Genomic DNA, 20181 nt, shown 5'->3' with positions numbered 1-20181 from the left:
TATTGCATTGGACAGGCTCAATGGTGTCCATAAATCTCAGTAAAGTACCGCAACATACATTTAAAATACTGGAGATGTTGCAAGTACAACGTATTTATGTTTTATAAGGTTGCGACGTGGAATTCTGCTCTTAGGTGCGAATCATGTGACGCCGTGTTTTCCTTCCACAAAGGGAGCAGCTTGTCCTCCACGTTCAATTTCTGTCTCCACTCTTCCTCAGTCCCCACCTCTCACCTTCACTCTCTCCGCGGTGGGCATTAGTTTGTTGTTTCTCTCAGGCTGCTTTAACCTCTGACAGCAGTCTCTTCATTACTAGTGTTTATGCCTCTCCTTTCCTCCCTTTAGCCCTCTTCTCATCGAGTGGCTAGGCGGTCAGGCAAATCCCTGTAGTGCGGCTGGTCAAACATAGATATTACACTCTGTAATAACACTGGCCACCCGCTCTGACCCCGAGCCCTCCATCCTGGCTCTGACTTCTCATCATGAAGGGTCGGCTCGGAGCTCGGCTCGCTCGGTATGGTGACGGCTTCACAACTGATGGACAAAGGGTGCCTTGTGCCACTCATTTTTTTTTTTTCGGGGCCCGCTGTAATTCACTGTGGTTCCTAGCCTGATGCAAACTCAATTAGCCGCAATATTAGCATGCGCGCCTGTCTTTGGACAAATATCTCTTTTGTAGTCTTCAGTCCAGTATTTCAGTATTTGTAGCGTTCTGAAAGTTTCCACCTGCCTGAGCAAGCAGCCCCTTTCGTACGCTCGGGGGATCCATTCACTCCTCAGTACTTTTTACAAAGACGGGATTTGACCCGTGGGCTTTGCCTTACAATGGGCCGTTTTCTCAGCATCGGTGTCCAGCCCCGCGGGCCCCGAAAACTGTGGATCTCGCTAAACAAATGCAGTCGAATCCACGTCCGCCAGCGCTCAGACACCGGTGGGCTTTGATCACCTTTCGGCCGGCGCACATCAGGCTGGCGTTAGGCCTTTAAAGCAACAGTGCCGCTGGACGGTACAGCGGCGGCACCCTTTGGGCCAGGCGCTGCCGGCTACAAACTGTTTAAAAGCAAGGAATGTTATTAATCGACGCAGATACAGCATCAGCCGCGCGTGAATGGAGGAAGAGAAATACTGTTCATTTCAGAACGTGGGGCTGTTGATCCTGGGCATTAGCGATGGCATCTGAGGAATGTTAAAAACACTGCCCCCATGTTTTTTTGTCTTGGTGTGGCTCTTCTTCAGCCTCTGTCTTCTTTTGTAATCGTATTCACTTTGTTTATTTAAAAAAAAATAATAATATTGCAGATTTAGTCATTGCTAAAACCACGTCGATTTCTAATGTTCCTTATGATTCCAGGTGAAGAGGAACGTGTCAGACCTAACCAACATCCCAGTACGGCATCAACAGTGGGAAGGATGGCCAGCATCAGCATCTGACGACTCTGTAAGAACCCCCTGAATTGACTTTTGGACATCACATTGATTGGTGTAATAGTTCGACCCTTGCGCTATTTATAGCGTTGGGTGAGCCACTTGTCGCTTTGTCTTGTTGTTACCTGCCAATGGAGATTGACGATCTCTCGTGCTTGATTCCAACACTTAAGTACCGTTAAGATTGCAGTCCAAGGGCATTTGGAAATGCATCGGAACCGTGCCGTGCCAAAGCCATCTGTCAGAAGCAAATTAAGATGTCAAAGTCCACTCCCATCCCGCGCCCTCTTTCTGTGGACATTATAGCTCACATCATTGAGTCCCACTGACCCACTCATCCCGAGGTCGCTCGTCCCGGCCATTCATCCTCGGCACAGTCAAGCCGATCACAAGTAGAACCTGGAGGAACCTCTGACCCCTTTTGTCTCAGCTGGCTTGACAGCGTATGTGTTCCCATGCTAATTGTAAGGGAGCTTTATCGTGCTACACTGTGAAGCCGCTGCGCACATATTCTTAGGTTCACCCCTAAGCTAACGTTTTCCTTTAGATCTATGCGATTGTGGTTTTGTCTGAAGAAATTGTATTGGCTTCTTCTATTTTTTTTTTTTTTTTTTACCCCTACCCGAAGCTGCGTTCACAAAGGCAACTTAATTACAGTTTCAGTTTAGATGTTTCTTAAAAAATATTACTATTTTGATGAGCCCCGTATTTTTACAAAAAATAAAATTAACCAACAAAAGTCAGCATTCCTTTTGAATTGTGGCTTATCAGAATTATATTTAAAAAAAAAAAAAGAAACAGTCCCGGAGAAAAATATAATAGCCTTAACTTAAGATGTTGTTGCATAACCCTTTGAGACAATCACAGTTTTTTAAATTTTATATAGTGCTCAACAGTAGTTCCCCATTGGTAGTTATTTTGATATGACCTATCGAGACGTTTCGGGCCTGGTTCACCACCTGGAATGAGGCGATATTAAAAAGCCAGAGAGACAGAAGTGTAATAATGGCCTCTGCCTCATGCCTCAGCCCCTTATTGAAATGTCTTGACGGTAATTAACAGAGAAAGCCTGGACTTGGTGGCCAAGCAGGTGGGTAGGCAAGCCAGTGTTAGTGTCTAGCTCATTAGCCCAGTCTCATCTCCCGGGGTTTGGACCAATAAACATGCAGCCCAGAGGCCCGAGATTACGTTTCGCCTCCGCACACCACTTGGCCGTCGTGGAATCGATTACCACTTAAGTCGATTTCCTTCTCTTTAATTGTGTTATATTACTGTGTTTGTCTGCTTGAATCGACATTGGTCTGTATTTGTTTTTGCAATTATTCGTATTACTCACTGTGTCTAGGCTTGAAAATCAAACTCCGATCCATCTGTACAGCAGATACGCGTCTGTAACATCAACGGGCAAGAACAAGGGGAAAGTCGAAAGTTTTATATAATAGACTTTTGAGATGCTGGTTGACTTGTTCGAAATTTAGAATATATGCTTAGGAAATAAAGTAAAGTGACTTAACGCACTCAAATTTGTACGCACTTATAAAACCTGTAATTGTACAAACAGTGTTTACAATCCCAACTATCATACGTTTATTTACAAATCCTCCATTTTGACTAACAGATGAGCGTGATTTGTGTTAATTAATTAATTAGGTAATTATTTATTGATGAATTAAAAGCCAAACAGTGTGCGTGGAAAGTTCCACAAGTCTTCCTGACGGTTATATATATTATCTTTCTTTCGTTTTTCTTATTTTTTCATTCTTTCATTCCCTTTATTTCCTTCTTTTTCCCCATTTCTTTTTTCCTGCATTCTTCTTTCGTTTTGTCCCCTTTTCTTTCTTAATTTCTTTGGGCACATTTCGCTTTGCAATGTGAAAACCGAAATTGTAGTGTACTATTTCTTTAAGCGCATCAAGCAGCAGTTGCAGTTGCCTTTGTCAAATCAGTCATTCAATCTGCTTGGTTCATTGGAAGATTAACTCAGTTTTGTGCTTCTTGCGAACGAAAGAGGCCTTGGAGTCATGCTATTGTGCCCGTAATTGTGTCATGTATTGTTAAGTGTCGAAACTTGTTTGTCCGATTCTCACATTTCAGAGAAACTCACTTTGATAAGTGTTGCGTCACCTTGGTGTACTGCCTTAGTACTCAGTGTGTTTCATTGTTTATTGTTCTCCAAGTTATTCAAGGTCCTTGAAATTAGATCAGGATGGATAATACTCATGTATCACAAGAGTTTATTCAGTGTATTGTATGCGCTTTTCGGCTTCACTACCTTTTTATGCGGCCTCATGAGGTCAATATGATTGGCAGTGCTTTCTCTCTACCTGTAGGAGTGATTGGCAGGATTCTTTTATTACATCCCTCATCCTCTCAAGCCCTCAACCCCCTCTCCATCCTGCAGGCCTGTAATTGCTGACATTTATGTAGTGTTTCATGGTGTTTGCTAATGTATTAATGCTGCAGAGCCCGAGAGATGCCTCGCCTTGTAGGCCAGCCGCCTCTCTCCATTTCCCAGCCGGCATTAATGGAATCCTTCTCTACCTGACAGTGGCCTATGAAATCATAGTTTTATTGTTTGGAGGTGGGGGGGGGCTTTGGTTTCCATAACGACACAGCTGCGCCGTAAGCTCAGGAGACCCCGCTCTCGTTCGATTGTCTGCTTTCAGGTGACATTCAGCTTTGTATTCCGTCTGTTGCAGTTTCCATTTTTCTTCATCATAACGGGCCTGCTCGTGTATATTTTTACGTCGTCGAAAATAATGTTAGTAGTGGATGTAAGGTCACAGTTTAGGATGCATCTTGGGAAGCGAATCTCATCAGTTTCATCCACTTGAGACATTTTGTCACGCTTGCCCCTGTCCTTTATTCATCCCGTCAAAGAAATAGCAGAATAAGGTTTGCCATCCGCACAGTTGTCGGCCTTCATTATCTCACAACTTCATGCTCTCTAATCCAAACATTGTGTACACAAGAAAAAAAAAAATTAAACACGGAAAGAATGAAGGTAGAGAAGGGGAAAAGAGTGCGAGGTAGTGGCGGGAGGGGAGGGATTTGGGGGCGACATTCTTTGCCTGTATCGGCCACTGAATGCTCGGACCCTCAATGCAAGTGTTAATTAAAAGAATCCAAAAAAGAGGAGCCAGGTCCTTTTGTGAGAAGATGTGGGAGAGGCCAATTTGCGGGGTGGCTATGGGGAGGAGTTAACCTCGTCACCCCATCCTCTCATGCCCTGCGGCGCTTCAGCCTTGTTTCCACATTTCACCACTGAGCCTTCAAGCTGCACTTGTGTACCTCAACATCGGGGAGAAGCCATGGGGTCAAAGCCAGGAAGAGGATTGAGAGGCTCTCCAGTCTCCACTCCCAATTTTTTCTTCTCCTCCTCGCATCCTTGTCAGTCCCAAAAGCCCGCAGGCTGTTTTTGACAGGGGAAGTGATCAACTTTATTTATACACTTATGAGGCCCTCAGACCAAAGCCCCTCATTGTGAGCAGTGTGGGCAAAGGGTTTATGGAGATCCCCTCTCGACGGCCGCTGTTAAGATTCTCACGTTTGATGGCCACTCGATGGGGGAAACTTGGCAGAGTAGTCGCCATAGTCCTTAAGACTCACACCCTTGATGTGTTTGTCTATCTCAACACCTACGACATCTCTTTCCACCCACTTGTAGTTCACCTCTCAAATCCGACTCGTGGCCCCGTTGGTTTGTCCCCTTTCCATCACGCTTGGCTTTGAGAAATATGAATTGTACGTTTATTCAATGCCTAGGCCCAGAGTGCTAACCGAAGTGGAGTTGAGTTACAAGAGTAAATATGAGCCAATCCAGTTAAGTGTTCTTCGTTGGTGTTCCTGGGGTGTGACACTTACACTCAAGTACACCCGATACAAATTGGTAATACGCAAGAAACGCAATCTACTACACAACAGTCAGTAGATGGGAGTTATTTTTTTTTGATAATCGTTGAAATCGTCAACATACCTTTTTTAATTGAACTTTGTCCATATGCTTGGAATTTCAGATTCTCCATAGTGAATACGATCCAATTAATGTAGTGGTCCATGAAAAAGGGACCGATTATTTTTGTGTCATCAATTTTTGCCAATTTCTGGCATGTACGAACCAAACCAGTAACCGAATCATTATTAATTCTCGTTTGTGCATTTTTTGGAACAATTGAAATATGTTATGTTTTAAAAATGAAACTTTTTTGTATCTAATTTATCGACCAAATAATTGTCAATTAATTAAACTAATCGTTAGTTGCAGCCCTATTTAATTGAATATTTTTTTTGACGTGGAAGCGGAAATTCGCAAGTTATTTCTACATGCCTCATTTGTTTTTTAAACAGCCTCAGCTCTCTTTTGACTAATTTTGGGGGACTACAAACGTTTTGTGTGAGAATTGTCTGCAGATGGTGTCGTGGACATTCGAATTGTATCAACATACGTTTCTTACCCACCAAACGTTTTAATGTAGCTGACACGGTCGAGTGGTCACTGTGTTCTTTTTCGCCATAGAAGTGTAGACCTGCATGAAGAATCACTCTCTTTTTAAGGACACACAACTCCCTGCGGTCTGCGCAGGCCTTTTCAGACTCAATTGGCGTTGCATGTAATCGTGTCCTGATTCAACCACGTCCAGCTGCTCTTTGTGTGTCCGAACAGATCAGAGCACCTCTGCAGGGGACGAGCAACCCCGCCCCTCCCATCCCAGCCTGCGTGCCCTGACTCAGTCCTGTTTTTTTAGAAGTTCACTCTCCCAGAAAAGGAGTCTTCTGCATTCACTTTCTCTTTCACAATTACTACGTCAGTGAATATAGTGTTGTATCGTTCGGACAATGCTATCATTCACGTCGCCGGAGATGGCAAGATACGACTGCCAGTCATGCCTTTGATGGCTTTTGTGGACGGCAATTAAGATGTTATCTTGTTGAGGAAATATTGACTCAGATTTTTTTTTTTTTTTCCCTGTGTGGCCTCACATTGTTATATGATGGCAATTAATCTCCGATCGTATCGCTTTTAAAAGGCAGGTGTCTTTGGTTTCACTCTGCTTTGTTCAGCTTATATTGTCAATGTCCCCCTCGGGCACTAAGCCTGCGATAGCGTTTGTAATGAGTCCTACTGCATTCTGACATTTTCAGGACTGACTTTGGATTTGACAGCTCATTAGTCTGTCGTTTCAGTGTGAAAGTCATTTAAGTTTTTTTTATTTTTATTATTACTTAGCATATCAATAAATATGGTCGAAGAAGAAGCTGGCAGTTCATTTTCCAAAGGGCCCATTTGAGGAATTAGAATAGTTTTTAAAGGCCACACCAACATGCAAACTTCAACTGTGTTCTATATAAATTTTAATGTATTCGTATAAAATACTAACTTGGCCTGTTTCAAAGCTGCTATTTTGGTATATTAAATTGGGCCGAACAAAATTACCAGCATTCATTATACTATTTAATCAACTAAAAAAATATATATAACTGAAGTTTGCATGACATTTATGAGCACTAACTATAGTTTGGGAAATAATTGTCTGTCCGAATCCACCTCTTCCCTCCACTTGCAGTCGAATAGTGTTTTATTTTGACTTCAGCCAGATGTCGCCTGTGCCAGTTCTCGTCTGAATTTTCTGAATGTCTTTTTTATTCCCTGTCTTAGATAACGCTAGCTGCCTCTGGGATCAACTATCCCTGCCATCATCTCACTGTTTGCCGAAGGTCCTCACCAGCCAACGCCCAGGAACCAACAGAAGAGGTATTTAGATTTACACACACAAATGCTTTGTATGCTTTGTATTGTGTGTTTATATACAAACTAAAAAAAAAAAAAAACATGGGAAAGAGATGCGTCTGTTTACTGACATTTTGTAAAAAAAGGAGTCATTTCCATTTCACAGTGCGCAGATGTCCACATGATCAGCGACAGCGAGGGGGATGATTTTGAGTACGCGACAGAGTTTGGTGTGGATGATTCGGAGATGTTTGGAGCGGGCACCTCCACCTGTCGGAAAACGCCTATGAGTATGTACAGTGGGCCGTCGTCACACATTCTCTCATGCTGAAGCCTCGCTAGCACATCGAAACGCTGACCGTGCATATTTTGCCTGTGCAGTGCCCGAGAATAGTGAGAATGAAGCTGATGCCTTACTGCACTTTACTGCTGAATTTTCTTCAAGGTGAGCTCAGGAATTTGCCTTATGAACTCAAAAGCTGCAGTCTGTTAGCATGAAACAATACTTACTCTTTTATTTCCTGCAGGTATGGAGAAAACCACCCAGTGTTCTTCATTGGGTCTTTGGAGGCAGCGTCTCAAGAGTCCTTCTATGGAAAAGCCAGAGAAGTAAGCAATACAGCACAGTAATTATATTAACAACATGATAGTAGAGCAAAGTCACACAATCTGGCCAACTTGCAAAATTGATAGGAATAGTTGATTACAATTATTCCCCAAAGCCATCAAATGTTCACCCTGGCTGCAGAGGTTTATTTATAGATGCACCCCCCCACCCTGGTGTTTTTCGCCTTTTGTCCTTTTAAGGAAGCACGTATCAACTGACAGCTTGTGTGGATTACACTCTCATTAGACGGTGAGGACACAGCAAGATGTTAGGGGAGTTCAGATCACCCGGCACACAGCGAGCGAACACAACTCTGAGATGGGCAGATCGAGAAAATTAGACATGCAGGAATCAGTCAGAGGACACAAGTAAATATGGTGACAGTGGAGGATTGAGATGGTGGGGAAAAAAAAAAGAATCTTAGCGTTTCATCTGCTTCTCAGCTGATCCCACCTCCTAAGCCGGTGCAATATGGCCGCCTTCTCCCTGGTGTTCACCCTTTCTGTACTGCACTCAGCACCACACGGGGGGGGAGGCCATTTTCACTGTTGGTTTTTTGTTTTTGTTTTAGTCCGGGGAAATCTTGATTTAGCCTGCCAACTGTGCTGCGGGCTTTAGCGAAAATGGATATGCACAAAGAATTGTGGAAGAAAACAGAAGCTTTTTGAGCTGCTCTTTGTTTGTCCTGTTTTGTCGCAACCATCCGAGACGGCAGGCCACAAAACTCGTTTGGCACTTTGCTTCCATATGCGGATGATTGCATCGAAACTTTAGCCATCCGTCTGACCAACCCAAAGTCTTGCCTCCACCTCCTCCATTAAGGCCATATTGAACTGAAGTGGAACGGCATAATGAATCTATAAACAGATGAATCAGTGGCCTGTGAGAAGCTAATCACTAAGCAAAACACTACATTTGATGAAGTGTTTCTGAAGACGGAGGCGCACTGCTGTTGAGATGCACTCAATCCGTCCTTAATGAAAATGCTTTGGGCCGCCGAGGCGAGCTGAGCTGAGCCGAGCCCTCTTGGGGATCAGCGGTTAGTCGGAACGAACAGAGAGATAGGCCACCCATCACTAACCACGATCCCGGCTAAATCCACATCAACGCAGCGGTTAATCACTCTAACCCCTCTCTCCTCTGCCGGCCACTCCTCTGCTGTCTGCCACACACAAAGACACATCAAAATTCATAGCTCGCTAGAGTGGGGAGTTCGGGGATTTATCCCTGCCAAGTATCCGCTTTAGAAACCGCCAATCGCCCCTTCAGAGTCAAGAGGAAGAGCACAACCAAGATGGCATTCTGGCATTTTGAAGCACGGATAAAACGAAGAGCTCGGAATTACAAGCTACTCTGTCTTGACGCGATAGGTGAACTCGAAGGAGTCACGGGACAGCGGATAATGAATAGCGATCACACTAGCTGCATTTTTATTAGCCGCAAAGAGGTTTAAAGAAGCCACGTCAATTATACAAGCATGAAATCCAAACTAGTAGATGAGTAAAGTCGCAGAGATTTGGAGATTAAAAGTGGACCATGTTTCCGTTTGTACGACGTTAAGCTGTTATGAGCAAACCGCCTGTGTGGCTTGCTCATTGATCTCAAAAGTGTTTTCCCACAGTGTCCGCAAGGTCATTAGATCAGTCATTTGAGCTCTTCATTTTCAAGTGTTTGCTTTTCCACACTGAGCTGCCTGCCATCTGTATTGCAATCACTACCTGCTCTTTCCTCTGCTTCTCCATTTTACTCCCCTCATCAAGTGCTGGCTGGTTGCTTCAAAAAAGTGATTAAATACCCCTAAATATATTCCCAACACCTGATTCTTATCTGTTGCCATTTATACACCATCCACTTTTAAAATAAGCTGCTGATCTTGCCACATGGTAGATTCTGATTTATTTCTACATATATGTATTTTAGTGTCTGGCAAGTGTCAGTGGTATTAGCAAGATAATCCAAGGCAGCCTGCGCTGTTAGATATGGAACGGCCACCTGTTATCACCGTCCGTCCCCACATTATTTGTCAGTAATTGGTGGCCATGTCATAGCTTGTCCAACAGTTGTAATATTGATTTAATTTCCACTTTCCAGGTCAGAAGGTCACAGGGCTTCACATTTATTTAATGATATTTAGAGTTTAATTTCGAGGATTGCTATTCAAGTGTGGGGAAAAGTCTCAATTGTTCACCTTTTTCTCTTATATAAGACTTTTTTTTTTTAATTTCTTTTTTAATCTATTTGGTTCAGTCCTTTCCCATTAGTCGTTGGAATATGTCAACTTAGTGGTGGGTTGTTAAAAATGAAATTTGAGTGGATGGATGGATGGATGGATGGATGGATGGACGGACGGACGGACGGACACTGCTGACAACATGCGCACACACTCATGCACACACAAAGCAGGCTCAGATTTAGGTGAACAGGTGTGAAGAAAGGCGATGGGGTCACTGTCCAACTCAGGTTGGACCTAGTAATTTAGCTGAACGGGGATTTGCTCCTCCCCGCTAAGACAGGCAATACAAAAGAGCCAACTTGAAAGCGGCAGGAGAACAGAGGGGCTACGGACAGTTTAACCAAGATGAAGGAGTTCAGTTGGCCCAAATAACCACTTTGATTAGTCTTTGCACTTGCGCTAATTGAGCACGCATGTACAAGTACCTCGCCGATGGGCGCGACCAACACGCTTTGGTTTCGAGCATGTGTTGGGATGACAGCGTTTGAGCATGTATCGGGTTGTTTTTTTTTTTTTTGTTTTGTTTTGTTTTTTCTTTTCCCCCTTCAAGTTGTAAAAGTCCACCCTCCTCTCTCACTCATTCCTCACTCAAGACTGAGTTTGCTTGTCTTCTCAGCATGAGTGTTTAATCTTTTCAGACCGTTGAATCGGCCCGATGAATGAGTCCCCCGGCCCCTTCTCTCTAGGAGCCCTGGAGATTATTCTAAAGCTCTAATCGTTGAGCAAACACAGCAGTGCTCGCCCATTCCTATTCGACAGAGGCCACAATATAGCACAACTTGGGCTTTCACTCTCCCTCACATTTAACACCCTGTGTAGATTTTTTTTTTTTTTTTTTGCGCAGCCTAGATGACTACTCCTGAGAAAAGGACCTTCTGACTCTCCCTGTCACCAAAACTGAAGCGAGACTTTTTTTATTTTTTATTTGTTCTTTTCATTGCAAGAGAACTGACATGTAATTTTGAGCGCATTATTTCCAACATTGTCCTTTAGAACCTTATTGTACTTGTGGCTGTGTTTGTATTTTAATTAGATAGTCAGCGGGGAGAATGGCGGGCTTATAGCGCGGTGTCAATATCTTTGGATTTGGAGCTTCGTCAATATTGTCTGCCCCTGCCGCGACTAACCTGAGCGCAGTCTGTTGGCATTTGGTGTAAATAGAGCGATCTGTCTGTTTTGTTTTCTCCATATCTTTGATGCCTCTGAGAGAGCTTTTATTTACACCACTCTCCACTTGATTGCGTGTACTATTTGCCAGTGGTGGCCTTGCTTAGGCCTTTCCAAGTCATGCAGTCTCTTCACCCGCTGGCCAATCTTTGGTTAGATTTTACCACTGATCAATTCATAATAATCAAACGGGGAAAGAATCTTTAACAAATGGTCTCCTTTGCAGAGAAAGATGCTGGCCATCTACCTCCACAACGACGACAGTGTCCTCAGCAATGTCTTCTGTTCCCAAATGATGTGTGCCGACTCCATCGTCTCCTACCTGAGCCAGAACTTCATCACATGGGCCTGGGACGTCACTAAAGAAGCCAACAAAGCCAGGTAGCAACATCACCTCGGTGGCGGCGGGATTGTTTTCTCATCTTGGTCAGGGCACTGCCGCTGGGTGATGATCAGGAGTGGCTAGATAATAAATATGGAATTGTTTGTCTTCTTTGTATCATGAAGATCATAGTTCTTGTATTTTTATATTTATATATATATCTTTTATTTATAGGTATGTACATATATTTTTTTTTTATTTATATTTGGGTCATGTGACATTCACAAGCTGAACCGTGATTGGTTTGTAGCAGATCCTCAGCACAAATGCGATGTCATTTCAGAAGACAGCAAGTCTTAAGTGTATTAAATGTAAAAACAAAAAAATATTTTCAAATCGATTATAGGAAAAAAAATACTGAGTTTCTGCTGCTAAAAATGGCTAGATGCCACTTAAAAATAGCTAAACAAATATTTTTATTACGCTGACAGTTTAAACCTGGAATAAGTAATTCCCCTTATTTCCAATTAAGAAGGCGGCAGCAGGTGGACCTGCATTATTCCCCCCCTCCATTCCTCATGTTTCCCTCTTTCCTAATTTTCATTTTGAATCTCCCACTAGCCAAGTGTTTTCCCCACTCCCGAGAACCCCCTCGAGTTAAGCCTGCCCTCTGGTAGGAACCGTTTAAGAAAGACTCGCACCCTGACCTCATCCCTCCATTATTTCTTTTAAGGAAATGCCCTCCTTCCTTCATTCCACTCTCCTTTCTCTCCCATTGGCCTCTTTTGCTTTTTGCCCCAGCTGAGTCTTTTTATTACACATTAAAGGCAGGCAACATCTGGAGCTTTTCATGGCACACAGCTAGTCACAGCTTCGCTGCTAACGCATGCTTGCACAAATGCACGCTCACAAACACGCCTTCTCGGCATTCTCACGCTCCCGGCTTGATCCGGAGTGACTGGCGTTTGGCGTCGATCACACGGTTTTTACGCGTGTGACAAACCTGACGATACCGGAATGCCACTTGCGCCATTTTCTGAAAGATTGTACGAGTGTAGTTTCGCCCATCGGATGCCAGGATAATTGTTGCGAGAGCTTCATAAAGACAATCCATCTTCCTCTTGCTCCACTTCCCCTCTTGACATCCCTCTACCCGAAAGCATAACTTGTCTAGACGAGGAATAAACTCTCTGTCAGAGCATCCAGTTCTCACACCAATTCCATGTCAGAAATATTCCCTGCTTGGTATGAGCCATCAAGTGCTCAGCGAAGCACATGACGCGTCTCCTCAAATTATCCGTCATCAAGTTGACGGCAAGAAATGCAAGGTGACATTGCAGGGAAACATTAACTATTTTAGTTGTGGGGATCATCTGCGAGAGGCTGCCAATCATATTTCTCAACAGAGCAATTAGTTTAGTGATGTTAATCCCATCATGAATTTTTTCCCTATCTTGACTTGGCTGACTTAAAGCAGCCTTGTTTGTGTTTGGGAGATTTTAGCTCAAGTTACCCTTCAAGTTAGTGGCCATTGTTCATTGGTCTTTCATTACAGGTTAGAGTTTCTTCACACGCTATTGTTTTGATCTACCCGGGCCGTGGTCAATACGGGGGATAAGTGTCAGGGCAAAATGATCAGTGGGATTTAGAGGACCCAACTTCATCGCTAAATGTAGGTCACTTAGAGTTCAGCAATTATACCCCAGCCCTTATTTCTCTTTAAAACAAAAAAAAAAAGCTTCCTTGAGTCAATCTTTTGTACTCTTCCCTGTTTTGTTTTTCTTCACCAATCCATATTTACTAGTAAGCTTGCATTGTGGCACTATTTGACAATCGTGCAAGTAAGAGCTGCAGCCCCTTCCACGTGGCATCCCTCAACTTCATCACCCTCATCTGACCCATTGTCTCTCCTTCCATTCCATTCCATTCCATTACTTCCCTCTATTTTACCAGCCGGTTATTAAAGTAGATCTTATTAAAAGGCAGGAGGAAAAAAAGTAATCTATATTTGCATTCACTCTATAGCAATTCATTAATATTATGACATTTAGAGGGAGCTCGGCCGGCTTCGGGCAGCCCGCTACCCTTTTCCCTGCTTGAAATGTTAATTTAAAAACTTCCCTCTTTGTAATGGAATAAGAAATCCTCTCTTACCCTATCAATTCCGGGCGTCTGGCGAGGCATACTAATTCACCCAATTGAGGTAGCGTGTCACTCTGATGGAATAAGAAAAAGCAGAATTGGTTTTAAAGTCCTTAATGCCACCACTTGTGTGCATTTCTCTTATTATGTGAGGGTCAGAATGTTGAACTGAGCTTTTTTTGGGGGGGGGGGACTGTGCTTGTTTATACAATTCACTTTTATTTATGTATTTACCTGACATATTGATTATCAGAACAAATGATTGTTGATCATTTTTCTTTTCTCTTTCAGGCTACTCACCATGTGCACGAGACATTTTGGTAGTGTGGTGACACAGACTATACGCACATACAAGACAGACCAGTTCCCTTTACTCCTTATAGTCATGGGGAAACGCACCTCCAATGAAGTTTTAAATGTTATTCACGGTAAATATTTGAGCTATTTATCAACAATGTATTTTTCTGATTCATCACACGTCCAATTTGTGGCTGCACATGATCTCTCTCGCAGGTAATACGACAGTGGATGAGCTAATGATGAGGTTAATGGAAGCAATGGAGATCTTCACAGCACAGCAACAAGAGGACATAAAAGACGAGGTAAAGACTTTGCACGCATTCATCGAACAACAAGCGTACCTGTGTCACGCCTGCAATTTAAATAGCAACACGCTTGAGCAGAGCGCAATGCATTCCTACCTGAAATGACACAACGACATTGTTTCAGCTCATTCCTGTTTAAGGTCACATTTAGGGACAGGTTTCCCACACTTGCCAGTTTGCCTCTATTTTGACTACTGTATCTTTAAATGACAGATGTCACTCTATATTAGGAGTTTTAACAATTACTCAGTGAGCAGCAATGCTCATTTGTTATGCAAATCACACAGGAGTGATTGACAGCTACTTTTCGTGCAGTCCTAATTGCAACATTGTCGTCATTTTTTGGGGTTCCCACACTTCATTTGATCAATACAAAGTGACAAGTAATTAGTGTAAATGTTTTTGGATAGACTTGTATTCATGTATTCTTTTTTAAGCCTTCTCTTTGGTATTTGAAAAGTTCAAAACTATCAATAATGTAACTTAAGACCGACAACTGAATTTTTGTGAGACTGTATGTGTGTGAATAATATTTTATTCATACTAGTGTCAACAGCCGATTTCCACATACAAGGAAAAAAAAAATATAATTCCCACTTTAATTCCCAGATATGATCAAATAGCTCAATTAATATTTTCTTAACCCCTTTATTGGGACTAATAATATTATATTAATATTCCAATATTATCCAACATTTCTTCAATACTTAAATACAGCCAAATTATTTTTATTAATAATTACATGTCTCTAATTTTTTTATTGCACTGCACTAAGGAGTTCTGTTTTGGAAAGAATGCTGGCGTTAGCGCCTTCGGACAATTAGGAAACAGGCATATATGTACAGTTAAGTTGTGCTGAGGAGGTATTTAGGCAGATAAGAAGGCCAGGTGCAGGTTGCCTGAAGGAAATAGCTTGTAAAATGTCACATGAAGACAGCGTGGATTTTGAATGGTTTGAAAGCCTCATGCGGCTTTGTGGTTATCAATTAGGCCCAATAACCATAGGAATTGAGTCAATCCTCCTCCTGACAGGACCGATTGCCATCTCCAGGGCTGAATGGGTGAAGTCAGCCTTGACATTGTTCTAATTCTAATCCTCATTTTATCTTGTTCCAAGTATTGGTCAGTGTCAGCTTTTTTTTTTTTTTTCCTTCTCCACTACGCTTTAGCGCCCCGACACACCACAAACACAGACGTCCACTCTGGTCAGACATTCCACGTTGACGGTGTCTAGCGATCCAGCAGCTGGAATAGCCACTTTGTGTCTTAAGTAGGTCTGACTGTCTCCAAAGTCATTCCAGTGGTTGTCTGTGTTTTTATCTTCGTATCTATCTACTCATCAACCGCCGACTCACTGTAGGTTTTGCGGTCTCCATTGTTCTGCGTCACGGGTCTTTCATTGTCCACCCCTCCACTCTTGTGGGAAAACCATCTATAAGATATGTGTTGAATTTTTGTCCATTCATCCAGAAGAGCAATTTTTGAGCTAAGAGGTCACCATTGTTGAACCTGAGAGGGCTCTCGGATCCTCAGTCTCTGTTCTAGTTCAATGCCAAAAAGGGGTTTTGATGGTGCTGGGGTCAGGTCAGGATGGATTAGTTATGCTGACATACTGCGAAAGAGCAAAAAACATAAGCAACAGTATGTTGCCATTTTATTTTGAAGGTGGCTTATGTAAAGCATAACTGTCATAATGTCTTCATAATATTTTCATCAATTATTTCACTTTCAAAGCGTTCCGACAGTCGGAGCTGATTGAGCAGATACATTTTCGAATGTGCAAGCTAGCCGCTAGCTTGTATGAGTCATATCCAGTGTTATCGTCTTTTGATGCTCACTCTTTTACAGTTTCCTTTCACTGTTTGTCCGTTCTGTGAGCCCAGAGCACAAATGTATCTTTTGCAAAGCAACAATACACACAGTCCTTTTGCTTGCCCGCTGCTTAACTTCACAGCGGCCCCCTTCCATCATCACAATAAGCTTCCTTTGCCATATCCGGCCGGGCGGGTACACAGCGGGGGCCCCTCCGAAAAGAGAAAAGTAATGGCTGTGTGCCGTTAACACAATAGCCTCTCATATTTAAAGCGCTCTGCAGGTACACAGAGAAAAGGCCGCCTGTCCCCTTCCCTCTGTACAAACAGGAAGAGGGAGAAGCCGAAGAGAAAGGGCAATGAGGAAGCATAAAAGCGCTTCAGAGTCTGATAAATGACAGTCTGGTCACAATGAATTGCCCTCTGTTGCTACTCTTTCATACCTTGTGTTTGTAGCTAACCACACTTGACATGCTGCGCTTTCTTTTGCCTTGCTTCTTTCGGGCTCCACACCCACAAACTGTTTTTGTGTGTGCCATTCACGTAGGACGAGCGCGAAGCAAGAGAGATGGTGAAGAGGGAACAGGACGAGGCCTACCGTCTGTCTCTGGAGGCTGACCGAAAGAAGGTATTAAAATTATGACAATAGATCCGACAACTTAGGAAAGTTGATATCTCTAAAATCACTTTGAGAAAAAATAAACAGGATCGGGGGACTAAAATAACGTGATTCACAAATCTCATTTGCAAGCAAACAACTCTGTGGGGATGTACTCATGTTGGTATGGCAAATCTGCTTTTAATTCAAATCCAAAATGTATATTTAAAAAGTCCCTTTAGCAACCCCAATGCTCCGAAAACGGATTTTAATGATTAAATTGCTGTAAATGATTTGGTTACAATTTTGGCTCCCTTTTTGATTTCCATGCAATGATTTGTTTCCTTTACAGAGGGAAGCTCAAGAGCGAGAAGAAGCTGAGCAAGTTCGCTTGGAACAGATGAGAAAGGAGCAGGAGGAAGAGAAGGAGGTTATTTTCATCACACTCTAAACACAATTATCAGTTTTGGTCACATGTTCTCCTCGCAGATGCAGGATGTTTTGCCGTGCTGCTTTTTTTTTTTTTTTGTCTGTTTCTCAGCTCTCAACAATAACTCAATTAAATTGCGGTTTTGTTGCCTGGCCGTAAGTAGAGGTGGTCAGGCATGCAACCTTTTGAGAAGAACATTGTGGTTTAATTACCATGAGGCCTCTCCCCTGCAGATATCACCCAACTTTACACACAGTTGTTGTTCTGTTTAGCCGCTTTGCATCGGTACAGCACACAAGCCCGTATTGAAGCCAAAGTGAACAAAAGACTCGCAGGCGTGTGCGCAAACACATATATTCCCTTGAAAACAATTATTGTATGCCAAGTGGGGGCTTAGACACACATACACAGGCAGACACTGTCACGCATATGGGGGGAAAAAAACAGTTCTGCCATGACGCCACCAATGCCGTTATGCACGGCGTCGTAATATAGTGGCGTGGCGGCTGATTGCTGTTTGCTCAGCGACATAGCGCCTCAGGGCATCGAGCTGTATTGGGTGACCCGACTCACTCAGGTGATTTGTCACTTAAGTTAAACAGAAAAGAACAAAAGAGTCTCCGGCTGGCCACCTTGATTATATCACTGTAGACCTGTGTGTGTGCGAACTGGTGTGTTTTTTACGACACGGCCTAACTTACGGGAGTAGATCACATTTCCGTGTCTCGGCTTCACTGCGTCCATTGTCTGTGGTGTTGCCATCAGTGTTTACTTGATTTTTTTATTTTTATTAATTAAGTGAATCCTGATTAAATTGGACCCTGGAATTAATTCTTTTGATAGTGTACTTTCTATCATCTTAACAAGAAATTATTTTATAAATTTTGAAGAGGTCTTAATATGTGTGGCTGTCAGTTGCACCGCCGCCACTTGTCACATGTTTGCTTTTTGTGGTTCGCCTGATGAATAAATAGATAGACGCCTCAGGTTATTTGTACATAGCAGCCCGAGTTCGGCACCAGACCAGACGCGTGTTCTGTGGTTTCTTCAGGGACGCTACCGCTCGCTTGTGTGCGTGTTTATGCTTGATGGTCGGTCTCCTTTTGTACCTCCACCTTCATACACACCCCCCCAGTCTGTTATTTGTGTGTGTGTTAGCTTGTCCCCGGGGCCCCTTTAACTCAGTCAGCATCATCTCGTGTACCTGAGGGAGCTGCTGACGGCCCGAGCGCTACCCTGCCCACCCAACACCAGAAGCTGCTAATGAGCTACTGTTGTACACTCTTATGAAATATAATTGCATTATGGTGTGTAAATAAAGCCGGGGCGTGTTGTCACAGCATATGCTCCCCGGCTGGCCAAACAGGAACAACAAGCGAGGGGGGGGCGGGGGGCACAACTAAGTGAGGAGGCTCTTGGGAGCAGCTGAAACGCTTTCTCCCAAACACACCGCTGCTGCAAAATCTGACGTGATAGTTCCCTTTTGTTCCAATAAAGTCACATTTTGTACATAGTAAAAGTAGGATCTGTAGTCTCCACCTAATCTGGCTGTGACACCTTTCACTGATGAGAAACAACTTTGGGTTCATCAGACACGAAGCAATTATTATAATTATTATACCTGTTGAACAGCATAATGTCACATCATAAAATCTGATTTCAAGTCCATGTTTAAAATGACGTATGTCGACACGGCCTTGATATCGTGAATTACTTTTGAATCGGAAGACTATTTGCTATACTGCAAACAAACATCAAACAAACCACATGCGCAGCAGCCTCATTTCATCAACACCTGTATGTAAAGACCCCCCTGTCTTAAGTCAACATGCACCTGTACGCTACCATATACTCTCGGAAAATGTGCCCAGAATTTTCAAAATGACATTTTAGGTTTACATGCAGCTGTTACAGTTGACAGAGTTAGCATCTGCTGTGTGTTGAGGCACAAAAGCATATTTGTACTGTTTTGGTCCAATGTTTTATTATAACAAAGGAACTCAAACTTTCAAATGTACCGCCGTCTCCCGGCTACCAACTGCACCGTGCTGACCATAAATTTTGCTTTCTGCCAGGCCATACGTTTGTCACTGGAGCAGACTTTACCGCCGGAGCCTGGCGAGGAGTCGGAGCAGGTCAGCAAGCTGCGGATCCGCACGCCCAGTGGCGAGTTTTTGGAAAGGCGCTTCCTGGGCAGCTGTAAGCTCCAGGTCCTCTTCGACTTTGTGGCCTCCAAGGGATACCCCTTCGATGAGTTCAAGCTCCTCACCACCTTCCCGCGGAGAAATGTGAGTTGCGTAGTTTGCATACTTACTTAGTTTTGCGTATGTAAAATTCTGTAACAATTGCAAATTTGGTCTCCTCTGTTAATACTATTGTTACTGTCTTTTTTAAATTTTAATTGTGTTCCATCACTGCCTTTTGTACATTCCTCTCAGTGAGCGTAAAAGCGAGCTGCTTATTTGTCCATCCCGCCATTTTCGTGCATATCAATTAGTGTGCCGATTGTGACTACAGTTCACGATGACTGGATACAGTTGTCAGCACCAATAGTTGTAGTTGTGGTTCTTGTGCTGACGGCAAGCATCAACCGAATCATTAACAAGGCTTGGTCGCCACGCTCTATGGTAACGAGCTAATGAGCACTGTTTTAACTGCTGCTTTAATTAGCCATGCTGCTGGAAACAAAGCAGAGATTTCCATTAATCAAGAGTGGATGGGGTGGCGGCATTGAGGTTTGTGTGTCTGTGTGTGTGTAGGCTTGCCCAGGCAGCGTGCACCAACAGTCTTTAGAGACCAGTACGGCACAAACACCACAAGTCAGCGGCCACATTAACAACGCACAGCTTGCACTTGTTTTTTGCCACAATCACACACTTCACATGCATGGGCGTTTTCAAGCAAAGGCAAACTTTGCCACTTACAATTTTCTCTTCGTCGAAGTAAAACGCGTTATATAGACCGAGATCGCCGATTCCAGCAAAACCGTTTTTTTTAGAAAAGAAAATCATTCAGCTGCCTGATGGGGAACTGGTTGAAGAAGACACATGGAGTCGATATTGAAAAGATGATGATTGTGAATAGTGATAGGCAGATGAATGGAAGCGCCAGTA

The 20181-nt window shown here is 43.2% G+C and overlaps 1 protein-coding gene across 1 annotated transcript in view; it reads left to right on the top strand.

Annotated features, from left to right (window-relative positions):
• The window catches only part of faf1 (Fas (TNFRSF6) associated factor 1), a 36270-nt gene that overhangs the window by 11478 nt on the left and 4611 nt on the right, over positions 1-20181 (top strand). The window contains exons 8-18 of the mRNA XM_037250687.1: positions 1352-1438; positions 7082-7177; positions 7320-7443; positions 7535-7598; positions 7681-7762; positions 11387-11541; positions 13916-14052; positions 14138-14226; positions 16588-16668; positions 16991-17068; positions 19144-19356. Of these exons, the coding sequence (XP_037106582.1) occupies positions 1352-1438; positions 7082-7177; positions 7320-7443; positions 7535-7598; positions 7681-7762; positions 11387-11541; positions 13916-14052; positions 14138-14226; positions 16588-16668; positions 16991-17068; positions 19144-19356 (1206 nt within the window). The remainder of the gene's footprint in view (positions 1-1351; positions 1439-7081; positions 7178-7319; positions 7444-7534; positions 7599-7680; positions 7763-11386; positions 11542-13915; positions 14053-14137; positions 14227-16587; positions 16669-16990; positions 17069-19143; positions 19357-20181) is intronic.

The sequence above is a fragment of the Syngnathus acus genome, chromosome 4, assembly GCF_901709675.1.
Source record: "Syngnathus acus chromosome 4, fSynAcu1.2, whole genome shotgun sequence".
Taxonomy (NCBI): Eukaryota; Metazoa; Chordata; class Actinopteri; order Syngnathiformes; family Syngnathidae; genus Syngnathus; species Syngnathus acus.
Note: the sequence above shows the minus strand (reverse complement) of the source record. Positions and strands in the feature narration are given on the sequence as shown.